Source organism: Ranitomeya variabilis, chromosome 2 (genome assembly GCF_051348905.1).
Source record: "Ranitomeya variabilis isolate aRanVar5 chromosome 2, aRanVar5.hap1, whole genome shotgun sequence".
Lineage (NCBI taxonomy): Eukaryota > Metazoa > Chordata > Amphibia > Anura > Dendrobatidae > Ranitomeya > Ranitomeya variabilis.
The window spans coordinates 986031303-986046410 of record NC_135233.1 but is presented as its reverse complement, the minus strand read 5'-3'; the positions used below and the strand labels follow the sequence as shown (position 1 = coordinate 986046410).

Here is a 15108-nt window from a genome sequence, read left to right as displayed (position 1 = left end):
CCTTCGGAAGTTCCGGCGTATTTGTCTGATTATCAGGATGTCTTCAGCGAGTCTAAGTCCAGTGCACTGCCTCCTCATAGGGAATGTGACTGTGCAATAGATTTGATTCCTGGCAGTAAGTTTCCTAAGGGGAGACTGTTTAATCTGTCGGTACCTGAACATACCGCGATGCGTTCATATATCAAGGAGTCTCTTGAGAAGGGGCATATCCGTCCTTCTTCTTCCCCTCTTGGTGCGGGATTCTTTTTTGTGGCCAAAAAGGACGGATCTTTGAGGCCTTGTATTGACTATCGGCTTTTAAATAAGATCACTGTCAAATTTCAGTATCCTTTGCCGCTGTTGTCAGATTTGTTTGCCCGGATTAAAGGTGCCAAGTGGTTCACCAAGATAGACCTTCGTGGTGCGTACAACCTTGTGCGCATTAGGCAGGGCGATGAATGGAAAACCGCATTCAATACGCCCGAAGGTCATTTTGAGTACTTGGTGATGCCATTTGGGCTCTCTAATGCACCTTCAGTTTTTCAGTCCTTCATGCATGACATTTTCCGGAAGTATCTGGATAAATTTTTGATTGTTTATCTGGATGATATTCTGTTTTTTTCTGATGATTGGGACTTGCATGTGGAGCAGGTCAGGATGGTTTTTGAGATTCTGCGTGAAAATTCTTTGTTTGTAAAAGGCTCAAAGTGTCTCTTTGGTGTACAGAAGGTTCCCTTTTTGGGGTTCATTTTTTCCCCTTCTGCTGTGGAGATGGATCCAGTCAAGGTCCGAGCTATTCATGATTGGACTCAACCCTCGTCAGTTAAGAGTCTTCAGAAGTTCTTGGGTTTTGCTAACTTCTACCGTCGTTTTATCGCAAATTTCTCTAGCGTTGTTAAACCGCTGACGGATATGACCAAGAAAGGCTCTGATGTAGCTAACTGGGCTCCTGCTGCCGTGGAGGCTTTCCAGGAGTTGAAACCCCGGTTTACTTCGGCGCCTGTTTTGTGCCAGCCTGACGTCTCACTTCCCTTTCAGGTTGAGGTGGATGCTTCGGAGATTGGGGCAGGGGCCGTTTTGTCGCAGAGAGGCCCTGGTTGCTCTACTATGAGACCTTGTGCCTTTTTCTCGAGGAAGTTTTCGCCGGCAGAGCGAAATTATGATGTGGGCAATCGGGAGTTGTTGGCCATGAAGTGGGCATTTGAGGAGTGGCGTCATTGGCTCGAGGGTGCTAAGCATCGTGTGGTGGTCTTGACTGATCACAAAAATCTGATGTATCTCGAGTCTGCTAAACGCCTGAATCCTAGACAGGCCCGCTGGTCATTGTTTTTCTCCCGTTTTGACTTTGTGGTCTCGTATTTACCAGGTTCTAAGAATGTGAAGGCCGATGCTCTGTCTAGGAGCTTTGTGCCTGATGCTCCTGGAGTCGCTGAACCTGTGGGTATTCTTAAGGAAGGAGTTATCGTGTCTGCTATTTCTCCAGATCTGCGACGTGTGTTACAGAGATTTCAGGCTGGTAGGCCTGACTCTTGTCCACCTGACAGATTGTTTGTGCCTGCTAGATGGACCAGCAGAGTCATTTCCGAGGTTCATTCCTCGGTGTTGGCAGGGCACCTGGGAATTTTTGGCACCAGAGATCTGGTGGCCAGGTCCTTTTGGTGGCCTTCCTTGTCTAGGGATGTGCGGTCATTTGTGCAGTCCTGTGGTACTTGTGCTCGAGCTAAGCCTTGCTGCTCTCGTGCCAGCGGGTTGCTCTTGCCCTTGCCTGTCCCGAAGAGACCTTGGACACACATCTCTATGGATTTCATTTCTGATCTTCCGGTGTCTCAGGGCATGTCTGTCATCTGGGTGATATGTGATCGTTTCTCCAAGATGGTCCATTTGGTTCCTTTGCCTAAGCTGCCCTCCTCTTCTGATCTGGTTCCTGTGTTCTTCCAGAACGTGGTTCGTTTGCACGGCATTCCTGAGAATATTGTGTCGGACAGAGGATCCCAGTTTGTTTCCAGGTTCTGGCGATCCTTTTGTGGTAGGATGGGCATTGAGTTGTCGTTCTCATCCGCTTTCCATCCCCAGACTAACGGACAGACGGAGCGAACTAATCAGACTCTGGAGGCTTATTTGAGGTGTTTTGTCTCTTCTGATCAGGATGATTGGGTGACCTTCTTGCCGTTGGCTGAATTTGCCCTTAATAATCGGGCTAGTTCCGCCACCTTGGTTTCGCCATTTTTCTGCAACTCTGGTTTCCATCCTCGTTTTTCCTCGGGACATGTGGAGCCTTCTGACTGTCCTGGGGTGGATTCCGTGGTGGATAGGTTGCAGCGGATCTGGAGTCATGTGGTGGACAACTTGAAGTTGTCACAGGAGAAGGCTCAACGCTTTGCCAACCGCCGCCGCGGTGTGGGTCCCCGACTTCGCGTTGGGGATTTGGTGTGGCTGTCTTCTCGATTTGTTCCTATGAAGGTCTCCTCTCCCAAATTTAAGCCTCGCTTCATTGGTCCTTACAAGATATTGGAAATCCTTAATCCTGTATCCTTTCGCCTGGATCTTCCGGTGTCGTTTGCCATCCACAACGTATTTCATAGGTCCTTGTTGCGGCGGTACATTGTGCCTGTGGTTCCTTCTGCTGAGCCTCCTGCTCCGGTGTTGGTTGAGGGCGAGTTGGAGTATGTGGTGGAGAAGATCTTAGATTCTCGTCTCTCCAGGCGGAGGCTTCAGTACCTGGTCAAGTGGAAGGGCTATGGTCAGGAGGATAATTCCTGGGTGGTCGCCTCTGATGTGCATGCGGCCGATTTGGTTCGTGCCTTTCACACCGCTCATCCTGATCGCCCTGGTGGTCTTGGTGAGGGTTCGGTGACCCCTCACTAAGGGGGGGGGGGTACTGTTGTGAATTTATCTTTTTGGCTCCCTCTAGTGGTTACTAGTGATTTGACTCTGGGAATGTCTGCCTTCCCTTGTATGCTCACCTGGGTCGTTAGGTCAGGGGTGTTGCTATATAAGCTCCATGGACCTTCAGTTCAATGCCTGGCAACGTTGTAATCAGAGCTAATCTGTTGTGCTCTTGTCTACTGATCCTGGTTCCTGCTAAATTAAGCTAAGTCTGCTTTCTTGCTTTTTGCTATTTGTTTTTGTTTGCATTTTTGTCCAGCTTGTACATAATCTGTATCCTAACCTTGCTGGAAGCTCTAGGGAGGCTGGAGTTCTCCCCCCGGGCCGTTAGACGGTTCGGGGGTTCTTGAATCTCCAGTGTGGATTTTTGTAGGGTTTTTGTTGACCATATAAGTTATCTTACTACATTCTGCTATTAGTAAGTGGGCCTCTCTTTGCTAAACCTAGTTCATCTCTGTGTTTGTCATTTCCTCTTACCTCACCGTTATTATTTGTGGGGGGCTTGTATCCTACTTTTGGGGTCTATTCTCTGGAGGCAAGAGAGGTCTTTGTTTTCCTCTTCTAGGGGTAGTTAGACCTCCGGCTGGCGCGAGACATCTAGCGACCAACGTAGGCATGTTCCCCGGCTACTTCTAGTGTTGGCGTTAGGAGTAGATATATGGTCAACCCAGTTACCACTGCCCTATGAGCTGGATTTTTGTACCTCGCAGACTTACTTGTTCCTCTGAGACCCTCGCTATTGGGGTCATAACAGGGAACCACTGTTTGGGCGCATGGCAGAGCTCGAAAGGGAAGGAGCGCCATTTGGAATGCAGACTTAGATGGATTGGTCTGCAGGCGTCACGTTGCATTTGCAGAGCCCCTGATGTACCCAAACAGTAGAAACCCCCATAAGTGACCCCATATTGGAAACTAGACCTCCCAAGGAACTTATCTAGATGTGCTGTGAGAACTTTGAACCCCCAAGTGTTTCACTACAGTTTACAACGCAGAGCCGTGAAAATAAAAAATCCTTTTTTTCCCACAAAAATGATTTTTAGCCCCCCAAATTTTTATTTTGCCAAGGGGAACAAGAGAACTTGGACCCCAAAAGTTGTTGTCCAATTTGTCCCAAGTACGCTGATACCCCATATGTTGGGGTAAACCCCTGTTCGGGCGCACGGGAGAGCTCGGAAGGGAAGGAGCACTGTTTTACTTTTTCAACGCAGAATTGGCTGGAATTGAGATCGGACGCCATGTCGCGTTTGGAGAGCCCCTGATGTGCCTAAACAGTGGAAACTCCCCAATTCTAACTGAAACGCTAATCCAATCACTCCCAACCCTAATCCCAACCGTAAATGTAATCCAAACCCTGACCCTAACTTTAGCCCCAACCCTAACTTTAGCCCCAACCCTAACCCTAACTTTAGCCCTAACCCTAACTTTAGCCCCAACCCTAACCCTAACTTTAGCTCCAACCCTAGCCCCAACCCTAGCCCTAACCCTAGCCCTAATCCTAATGGGAAAATGGAAATAAATACATTTTTTTTATTTTAGTATTTTTCCATAACTAAGGGGGTGATGAAGGGGGGTTTGATTTACTTTTATAGCGTTTTTTATAGCGGATTTTATGATTGGCAGCTGTCACACACTAAAAGACGCTTTTTATAGCAAAAAAGTTTTTGCTTCTCCACATTTTGAGACCTATAATTTTTCCATATTTTGGTACACAGAGTCAGTTGAGGTCTTGTTTTTTGCGGGACGAGTTGACGTTTTTATTGGTAACATTTTCGGGCACGTGACATTTTTTGATCGCTTTTTATTCCGATTTTTGTGAGGCAGAATGACCAAAAACCAGCTATTCATGAATTTCTTTTTTGGGGGGCGTTTATACCGTTCCGCGTTTGGTAAAATGGATGAAGAAGTTTTATTCTTCTGGTCAGTATGATTACCTCATTTATATAATTTTTTTATGTTTTGGTGCTTTTATACGATAAAATCTATTTTATAGAAAAAATAATTATTTTGGCATCGCTTTATTCTGAAAACTATAACTTTTATATTTTTTTGCTGATGATGATGTGTAGCAGCTCGTTTTGTGCGGGACAAGATGATGTTTTCAGCGGTACCATGGTTATTTATATCTATCTTTTTGATCACGTGTTATTCCACTTTTTGTTCGGCGGTATGATAATAAAGCGTTGGTTTCTGCCTCATTTTTTAAATTTTTTTTTTACAGTGTTCACTGAAGGGGTTAACTAGTGGGACAGTTTTATAGGTCGGGTCGTTACGGACGCGGCGATACTAAATATGTGTACTTTTATTGTTTTTTTTTTTATTTAGATAAAGAAATGTATTTATGGGAATAATATATATATATTTTTTTCTTTATTTAGGAATTTTTTTTTTTTTTGCTCCGAGGGTCTCAGGGAAGCCCGCAGGCAGCCCCCTCCCTGCGTGATGCTTCCCTATACCGCCGGAACACTGCGATCATGTTTGATCGCAGTGTGCCGGAGGTTAATGTGCCGGGGGCGGTCCGTGACCGCTCCTGGCACATAGTGCCGGATGTCAGCAGCTATAGTCAGCTGACACCCGGCCGCGATCGGTCGCGCTCCACCCCGTGAGCGCGGCCGATCGCATATAACGTACTATCCCGTCGGTGGGAATTAAGGCCCACCCCACCTCGACGGGATAGAACGCCATATGGGATTAAGGGGTTAAAGACCTTAATGTCATTACATACCATATTCAAATTTATAATGTTTACACACACAAAACAAATATAAGTTAATCTATATATATAATTGTCTAAGGGTTTTTCCGTCTGTCTGTCTGTCTGTCTGTCCTGGAAATCCCGCGTCTCTGATTGGTTGAGGCCGCCAGGCCTCGACCAATCAGCGACGGGCACAGCATGGCGACGATGATGTCATAAAGGTTGCCTCGACCAATCAGCGACGGGCACAGTCTGCCGCGAATTCGCCTCGACCAATCAGCGACGGGCACAGTATCGACGTAGATGTCATAATGGTTGCCATGGCGACGATGATGTCATAAAGGTTGCCTCGACCAATCAGCGACGGGCACAGTCTGCCGCGAATTCTGGAATCATCATTGTCCATATACTACGGGGACATGCATATTCTAGAATACCCGATGCGTTAGAATCGGGCCACAATCTAGTATATATATAATACCAAGCCTGAGGTTTAGTCATGGACAGGTGTCAGCCAGATACCCTCATTAATAAAATGGTGCATAAAGAGTTAAATAAACACACACACACACACACACACACACACACACACACACACACACACACACACACACACACACACACACACACACACACACACACACAGTCACTAGCCTATGTAGGAGCATTAACATAATTAACCTACATATGCTGTAACAAAATAGCAACTGTCAGAAATCTAGATGAAACTCAATATTTATATATTTAAAAAAAAATAAAAAAATTGTGTGGGCTACCGCATAATTTTCATAACCAGCAGAGGGAAAGCCGATGGCTGAGGGCTGATATTAGTATTCTGGGAAGAAGCCAATAGCCATAAAGGTTACCAGGCTGTTAATATCAGCTCACAGCTGTTTGCTTAGCCTTTACTGTCTAATTTACAGGGGAACCCCAGAAATTTTTTTACATGGGGTCCCCCTATAAAATTGAACCAGCAAATGCTAGGCAGACAGCTGCTGACTGAAATTAATCACCTGGGAAGGGGCCACGGATATAGATGCACCAATTCTGGCTCTTAGCCTTGCTTTTCCCACTTGCCTTGTAGCGGTAGCAAGTGGGGTTCATATTTGTGGAGTTGATGTCAAGTTTGTATTGTCAGGTGACATCAAGCCCACAGGTTAGTAATGGAGAGGCATCTATAAGACACCTATCCATTACTAATCCTATAGTTATATGGTAAATAAAGACACGGCCAGAATAAAGTTCTTTATTTGAAATAATCACACAGACTCCTTTATTGAATCTAAATTTACCATACTTACTGAACGCCTAATCCCCGATGCTCTTGTCTCCTGCAAACAATCAAAAAATAATAAACCAACATATAATACTATCCTGTCCGACGTAGTCCACTTAATAACAAGAATCCCACAACGATCTCACATGTAGAACACTCACATCGGGAGATGTGACCGCTCTACCCGGCCTCTGGCAATACACTGACAGGAGGTAATCGCTCCCGCTGTGTATCACTGCTCTGCCATGAGAATTCACTGGAGTTCATCAGCGCCGGTGCTCTCACTTCTACCGCTATGAGAACTTTCCCACGCAGCGGGGCCGTAAGTGAGAGCACCGGAGCTGATCAGCTGATGAACTCCTGTGAACTCTCACGGCGGCTCAGTGATACACTGCGGGAGCGATCACCTCCTGTCAGTGTATCGTCGGAGGCCGGGTGACATCACTGTGGGACACTCGGTATTAAATGGACTACCGCAGAAAGGTGAGTATATGCTGGTTTATTATTTTTGATTGTTTGCAGAAAACACGTGCATCGGGGATTAGGCGTTCAGTAAGTATGTATTTTGTATTTGAATATGTATGTAATTATGTAAATGTTTTTATTTTTTTTACAATTGAACACAGGCGCCGGATGATGTAACTATTCTCCCATCATTGGCTCATGCTGTCTCTGTAATAAACTTGGCTGGATGGAAGTAGTAGTCCTGTAATAATTATAGGGGATAACTCAGGAGACTCTTTGCGTGGAACAAGACAACTACAGGACACAGTTTTATAAGTGGTAAAGTCTATATTATCACACGGTGATTTAAACAGGTGCAGAGAGAAACTCAAGTCCACAACACTTGGAGTAAATATTAAATGCAGCTTAGCAGTCTATAGGAAACTTCAGAGGAAAATGCAATCACGCAGAAAGTCTATGAAGCACAATTATTCTTGAGGATATTTGACACGAATAAGTCCTTGCTTAGTCCAAAACACAGATAGATATGCTTATAAGGCAGTTCAAATAATATCTTAGCTCAACCAGGGAGGCCTGGTTATTAGTCTCAGGTTTAAGCAGAGCAGCAACAACTTGCATGTCCAGCAAATGCAGATGGAAGTAAACACGAGCAGCAGATGAAGGAGGATTACTGGAACTGGTGTATGCAGCAGGAACTCAGAGCAGAGTAGCAGGATAACCCCACAGGTTCACAGGAGCAGGTATATAGCCAGGAAGTAACCAGAGGTCAGGAGCTGGATGCAAGGCAGAATACTCTAGCACAGACTGAAGGCAGGGGTGGAGTTTTATAGCAGGAAGACACAGTGCACATAAGACCAAAGACGCCATCTTGGAAAAGGGCAGTAATGCATAAAAGGTAATAAAAAATGTTCAGAGTCCTGACATTACTCCCTCCTTAGAAGCAGCCTCAGGACGATCCTGGACCTGGTTTCTCAGGGAATCTCTGATGAAAATGAGAAATCTTCTGTTGGGCATTGATGTTTTCCACAGGTTCCCAAGAGTCTTCCTCAGGGGGATATCCCTGCCATCTTATCAGATATTGGAGCCGATTCCTGCGAATCCTGGAATCAACAATTTCCTCCACCACAAATTGTTCTTGCCCATCAATCACCACAGGCTGCGGAGGTGGCACAACACGTCCCTGGAAGGTATTAGGAAATACAGGCTTTAGTAAAGATACATGAAAAACTGGGTGTACCTTCATAGTCCTAGGCAGCTTCAGCCGGCAGGCCACAGAGCTCACAATACCATTGATCTGGAAAGGGCCAATGAATTTATGTCCAAGTTTTTGTGAAGGAACGTTTAACTTCAGCTTCTTAGTTGCTAACCACACGGAATTTCCTACCTTGAACATGGGTGCAGGTTTACGGAATCTATCAGCCGATCTCTTATAACGTTCTTGAGCTGTGGTCAGGGATTCCTTCAGAACCTCCAGATTTTGCCTCATCGCAGTCAGCCTTTCCTCCACTGCCGGAACCGGAGAATTAATTGGAGACCTAGGTAAGATACACGAATGATAACCCAGATTGGCAAAGAAAGGTGTAAATTTAGTGGAGGCGCTCTGAGAATTGTTATATGAAAATTCGGCTAACGGCAGCAACTCCAACCAATCATCCTGGAGATGGCTGACATAGCATCTTAGATATTGTTCCAGCGTCTGGTTGGTACGCTCAGTCTAACCATTTGTCTTGGGATTGTAAGCGGAAGAGAGACAGACATTAATATTGAGTGCAGCGCAAAACCCCTTCCAGAATCTTGAAGTGAACTGCACTCCACGGTCAGAGATGATCTCATCCGGAACCCCATGCAACCTAAAAACATTCTGTATAACCAAGTTCACTGTATCTTTAGCTGAGGGGAGGCTGGTGCACGGAACAAAATGAGCAGCTTTAGTCAGGCGATCAACTACCACCATGATTGTATTCATGCCCCCCGATGTAGGCAGCTCCACAATAAAGTCCATTGATATAGACCCCCAAGGGCGGGACGGAACAGGTAATGGTTGTAGAAGACCCGTAGGTGCCACATGAGGAGTCTTGTAATGAGCACATACCTCGCAAGAGAGAACATAGTCCTTGGTATCCTTCAGGCAAGTTGGCCACCAGAAGAATCGGCTCAGGAACTCTTGTGTCTTCTGTACCCCCCTGTGCCAGCACACTTGGAATCATGTACCAAGTTAAGGTTCTGTAGACGGACGACTTCAGGGACGTAGATACGTCGATCTCTGAACCACATGCCACCCTTAAAGACAAGATTAATATCCACAGGTGGGTTGGTCAGAAATACATCACCGTCATAGGCCTCCCTGCACTCCTTCCACAAGTCCTGATCGTGGATAACTCCGATGAAATTGGCATCAGATAAAATGGTCTTGGACGGGGCTCCAGGTACGGAATCCGCAGCATGGATTCGGGATAAAGCATCAGCCTTCCCATTACGAGAACCTGGACGGTACGAGATAACAAAGTTAAATTGATTTAAAAATAAGTTCCAACGAACCTGACGAGGAGAAAGACATCTAGCGGATCTAAGGAACTCTAAATTGCGATGGTCAGTTAGCACTATGATCTGTTGTGCAGCTCCTTGCAGATGATGCCTCCATTCTTTGAAAGCCACAATAATAGCCAGCAATTCCTTGTCTCCCACGTCGTAATTCTTCTCTGCTGTGGTTAGTCTACGGGAAAAGAAAGCATAAGGATGTGGCAGACCCTTCTCTCCAGTTCTTTGGGAGAGAATAGCCCCCAAAGCATTATCAGAAGCGTCCACCTCCACAATGAAAGAAAGTGTTGGATCTGGGTGTATCAACAGCGGTGCTGATATGAAACATATCTTAAGCCGATCAAAAGCTTCTTGAGCCTGTGATGACCACTTAAAGGGCTTTTCCTTCTTTGTCAAGGAAGTAATGGGACGGACAATATCAGAAAAATTTCGAATGAAGCGTCAGTAGAAATTTGCAAAACTAATAAAACGTTGGACCTCCTTAACATTCTTGGGTACCGGCCAGTCAAGGATAGCCTGAATCTTACCAAATTCCATGTTCAGCCCCTGGGGAGAGATGATATAACCTAAGAACTGTATCTCAGAATGATGGAACTCGCATTTCTCCGGCTTAATATACAGATGGTTCTCTTTCAGACGTCTTAAAACAGTTTTGACATGTTCTTCATGTTCCTGTGGAGAGTCAGAAAAGATTAGTATATCGTCCAAATAGATCACTACAAACTGGTCCAACAAATCTCTGAAAATGTCATTAGCAAGGTGTTGAAACGTTGCAGGGGCGTTACAAAGCCCAAAGGGCATCACAAGAGATTCAAAGTGTCCATACCGGCATGTAAATGCTGTCTTCCACTCATCCCCTGGACGAATACGCACCAAATTATAAGCCCCACGAAGATCCAGTTTAGAGAACACCTTAGCATGGCGGACTCTTTCCAGTAATTCGGGAATCAGAGGCAAAGGGTAACGGTTTCGTATGGTTACTTTATTGAGTTCCCGATAGTCAACACAGGGTCTCAGGGTCCCATCCTTCTTCTTTACAAAAAAGATAGGTGCCCCTGCTGGTGAGGAAGAAGGACGTATGAAGCCTTTGGCCAGATTTTCATCAATATACTCCTTTAAGGCTTGAAGCTCAGGTGCCGCCAAAGGGTATACGCTACCAAAAGGAATAGCTGCCCCAGGAAGCAACTCAATGGGACAGTCATAATGCCTGTGTGGAGGAAGCTGATCTGCATTCTTCTTGTCACAGATGTCAGAGAACTCTTTATATGCTGGAGGTAAAGAAAATACCTGTACATGTGGTTCCGTAGCCGTGGACTCAGGGACAGTTTCTGTTAACGCTGAGTTGCTCCTTGTTGGAAAGATAATCTCCTTGGTCTCCCAGTTGATAATTGGGTTCTGAGAACGCAACCAAGGAATGCCTAAAATCACAGGAAAATGAGAAGAAATTAGCAAGAAAGAAAGTTGCTCCTGATGATTAGGCTCCAACAAAATTTCAAGGGGTACGGTCTCCTGATCCCAGAGATTAAAGGTGACCCATCCACCGTTTCCATGGTAATTGGAGAGGCTCTTTGCTGAATTTCAATACCATGTTCCTTGGCAAATGCGATATCCATGAAATTGGCACCTGCACCAGAGTCAATCATAACTGCACTGGAAATCCACTGTCCTGAACACAGGATCTTAATAGAGAGAGAACAGTGAGAGTTCTTTTCCTTAAGCTCCTTGGGGGGTGAAGTCATAGAAAGTGAATGGAATACAGCGTTTAAAGGCAGGCTACGTTCAGAGATGTCAGATTCATCATCACAGTTGTCATACTCCCCTACTGCTGCTAGCATCTTGTTAGGCCATCTAGGACACTTAGGACAATTGATCAAGAAGTGGTCAGACTGGCCACAGTAGAAACATAGACTTTTACGAAGGCGATGCTCCCGGCGCTCATTGATCTTGCGCCTCTGAACGGAATCAATTTGCATGGGCACCTCCTCCACCTCCCAAGATGTTTTACCTGCAGGCTCTTTGGAAGGAAGGGAAAAGTTACAAATACGGTTATATGCAGCAAACTTCTCCTGCCTGCGCTCCGTAAGGCGAATGTCAATGCGCACACAATGCTGTATAAATGTCTCTAGCTCTTGTGGTGACTCAGAGCGAGCTAGTTCATCTTTTACAATACCAGACAGACCCCTTTTAAAAATAGGCAATTGTGCATAACTGTCCCAATTAGTATCTACTGCTAATCTCCTGAATTCAGTAGCATACTCAATAACAGAACGTTTTGCCTGGCGTAAAGACAATAAAGCAGATTCAGCGGTTGCACGGCGATTAGGATCATCAAACATTAATGCCATAGCGGCCAAGAAATCATCCAAGTTATTTAACCGTGGGTCACGAGACTCAATCATTGGATTCGCCCAGGCTGGGCTGCCATGCGGTTGCTTAAGTCCTGCAAAGTTTGTCCAAACACTTGTTGATTGTGTTCAAAGCTTCCAAACTTCTTTTGCAGACCTTCCACATCTTTCTGCAGTGATCTAATTATGGAAAACACCTGCTCTAATCTGCTTTCTGCAGTCATTGTTCCAGCAGTCTCCTTTTTTTTAAGGCTAGAGTATCCTGTAATAATTATAGGGGATAACTCAGGAGACTCTTTGCGTGGAACAAGACAACTACAGGACACAGTTTTATAAGTGGTAAAGTCTATATTATCACACGGTGATTCAAACAGGTGCAGAGAGAAACTCAAGTCCACAACACTTGGAGTAAATATTAAATGCAGCTTAGCAGTCTATAGGAAACTTCAGAGGAAAATGCAATCACGCAGAAAGTCTATGAAGCACAATTATTCTTGAGGATACTTGACACGAATAAGTCCTTTCTTAGTCCAAAACACAGATAGATATGCTTATAAGGCAGTTCAAATAGTATCTTAGCTCAACCAGGGAGGCCTGGTTATAAGTCTCAGGTTTAAGCAGAGCAGCAACAGCTTACATGTCCAGCAAATGCAGATGGAAGTAAACACGAGCAGCAGATGAAGGAGGATTACTGGAACTGGTGTATGCAGCGGGAACTCAGAGCAGAGTAGCTGGATAACCCCACAGGTTCACAAGAGCAGGTATATAGCCAGGGAGTCACCAGAGGTCAGGAGCTGGATGCAAGGCAGAATACTCTAGCACAGACTGAAGGCTGGGGTGGAGTTTTATAGCAGGAAGACACAGTGCACATGAGACCAAAGACGCCATCTTGGAAAAGGGCAGTAATGCACAAAAGGTAATAAAAAATGTTCAGAGTCCTGACAAGTCCCATCAGACAACGCCTAAGCACAATCACTATGGGCTGTTCGTCGCATGGGCACACACACACAGACATGCACACATATTCTCTGCCCACACACTCTTTCTTCTTCTGACATCATTTCCTTTGACAATTCTTAGCGTTTCTGGCAGCAAATCTGCAGCAAATACGCATCTGTGTTTTTGCTGCTGATTTGACTGATTCAATTCATGTCAATGATTTAAAAATACTGCAGAAAAACAAAAAGAATTGACATGCTGCAGACAATAAAATGCTGCAAATACGGATTGAAATTTACTGATCATGTCCATAACACTCCAGGATTGTCATTGCATTATCTTGCATAAGTATTCCATTGCGTTTTTGGACCATTTACGTGCATAAAAAATATGCTGCGAAAAAGCATCAAAAACGCATCGTGTATACATAGCCTTATGGTCACTACTCCCTGCTGATTCTCTGGGATCTCACTGTAGCATTTGACACTGTGGAACACTAGCTCCTCCCCACTGTGCTCTGCTTTTCGGCCTCTGGGATACCGCTTTCTCTCAGTTCTCCTTAGGCCATGTGCACATGTTGCGGTTTTTACTGCAGATCCGCAGCAGTTTTCCATGCGGTGTACAGTACCATGTTAACCTATGGAAAATAGAAACCGCTGTGCCTATGCTGCGGAAAAAAATGCGCGGAAACGCAGCGGTTTATTTTCCGCAGCATGTCAATTCTTTGTGCGGATTCCGCAGCGGTTTTACACCTGCTCCATAATAGAAAACAGCAGTAGAATCTGCACAAAAACCGCGGTAAATCCGCAGTAAATCCACGATAAATCCGCAGGAAAAACGCACACCAGTCCACAGCGTGTGCACATAGCCTTACTCTCTGACCACTCTTTCAGTGTATCTTTTGATTTATATACTTCCCCTTCCATTCCACTTACTTTTGGTGTTCCTCAGTGTTCATTTCTAGTTCCTCTCCTCTTTTCTTTGCACAACATTCCTTTTGTATAAACCATCAGTAAATTTGATTTTCAGTACATCTCTATGTTGAAAACACCCAATTATAAACATCTCTTGACAACACCCCACATTATATACATGACATAGCTGAACTGGAGCGGGTGCAGAGAAGAGCGACCAAGGTTATTAGAGGACTGGGGGGTCTGCAATACCAAGATAGGTTATTACACTAGGGGCTATTTAGTTTGGAAAAACGAAGACTAAGGGGTGATCTTATTTTAATGTATAAATATATGAGGGGACAGTACAAAGACCTTTCTGATGATCTTTTTAATCATAGACCTGAGACAGGGACAAGGGGGCATCCTCTACGTCTGGAGGAAAGAAGGTTTAAGCATAATAACAGACGCGGATTCTTTACTGTAAGAGCAGTGAGACTATGGAACTCTCTGCCGTATGATGTTGTAATGAGTGATTCATTAATTAAATTTAAGAGGGGACTGGATACCTTTCTGGAAAAGTATAATGTTACAGGGTATATACACTAGATTCCTTGATAAGGCGTTGATCCAGGGAACTAGTCTGATTGCCGTATGTGGAGTCGGGAAGGAATTTTTTTCCCCATGGTGGAGTTACTCTTTGCCACATGGTTTTTTTTTGCCTTCCTCTGGATCAACATGTTAGGGCATGTTAGGTTAGGCTATGGGTTGAACTAGATGGACTTACAGTCTTCCTTCAACCTTAATAATAACTATGTAACTATGTAACACCCCACATTACTACAAAATGCCAGTGATTATCTATCCACTGTTTCTACCATTAGTTATCTAAAACGAAACTCCTCCCCTGTTTTCTCTCTCTGCTACCCTACCTAAACCTCATGTTATATTTCTGTGGGTAGCTCTACTATAATTCCCACTCAGATCTTTCTTTAGCTCACTCGCTCATGTTACCTGCACCTCAAAAACATTGCTAGAATTTAACATTTCCCTACCTTTGACTCTGCAAAAACTCTTACTATCACTCTTATTCAT

The 15108-nt window shown here is 44.8% G+C and overlaps 1 protein-coding gene across 1 annotated transcript; it reads right to left on the bottom strand.

The window, feature by feature from the left end:
* Positions 1-8204: 8204 nt before the first annotated feature.
* Positions 8205-8978, bottom strand: LOC143810085 (chromobox protein homolog 5-like). The gene is made up of 2 exons (XM_077292974.1): positions 8683-8978; positions 8205-8478 (listed from the first exon to the last, which is right to left on the bottom strand). The coding sequence occupies exons 1-2, from the start codon at positions 8782-8784 to the stop codon at positions 8245-8247; spliced, it is 336 nt and encodes a 111-aa protein (XP_077149089.1). The 5' UTR covers positions 8785-8978; the 3' UTR covers positions 8205-8244.
* Positions 8979-15108: the final 6130 nt, after the last annotated feature.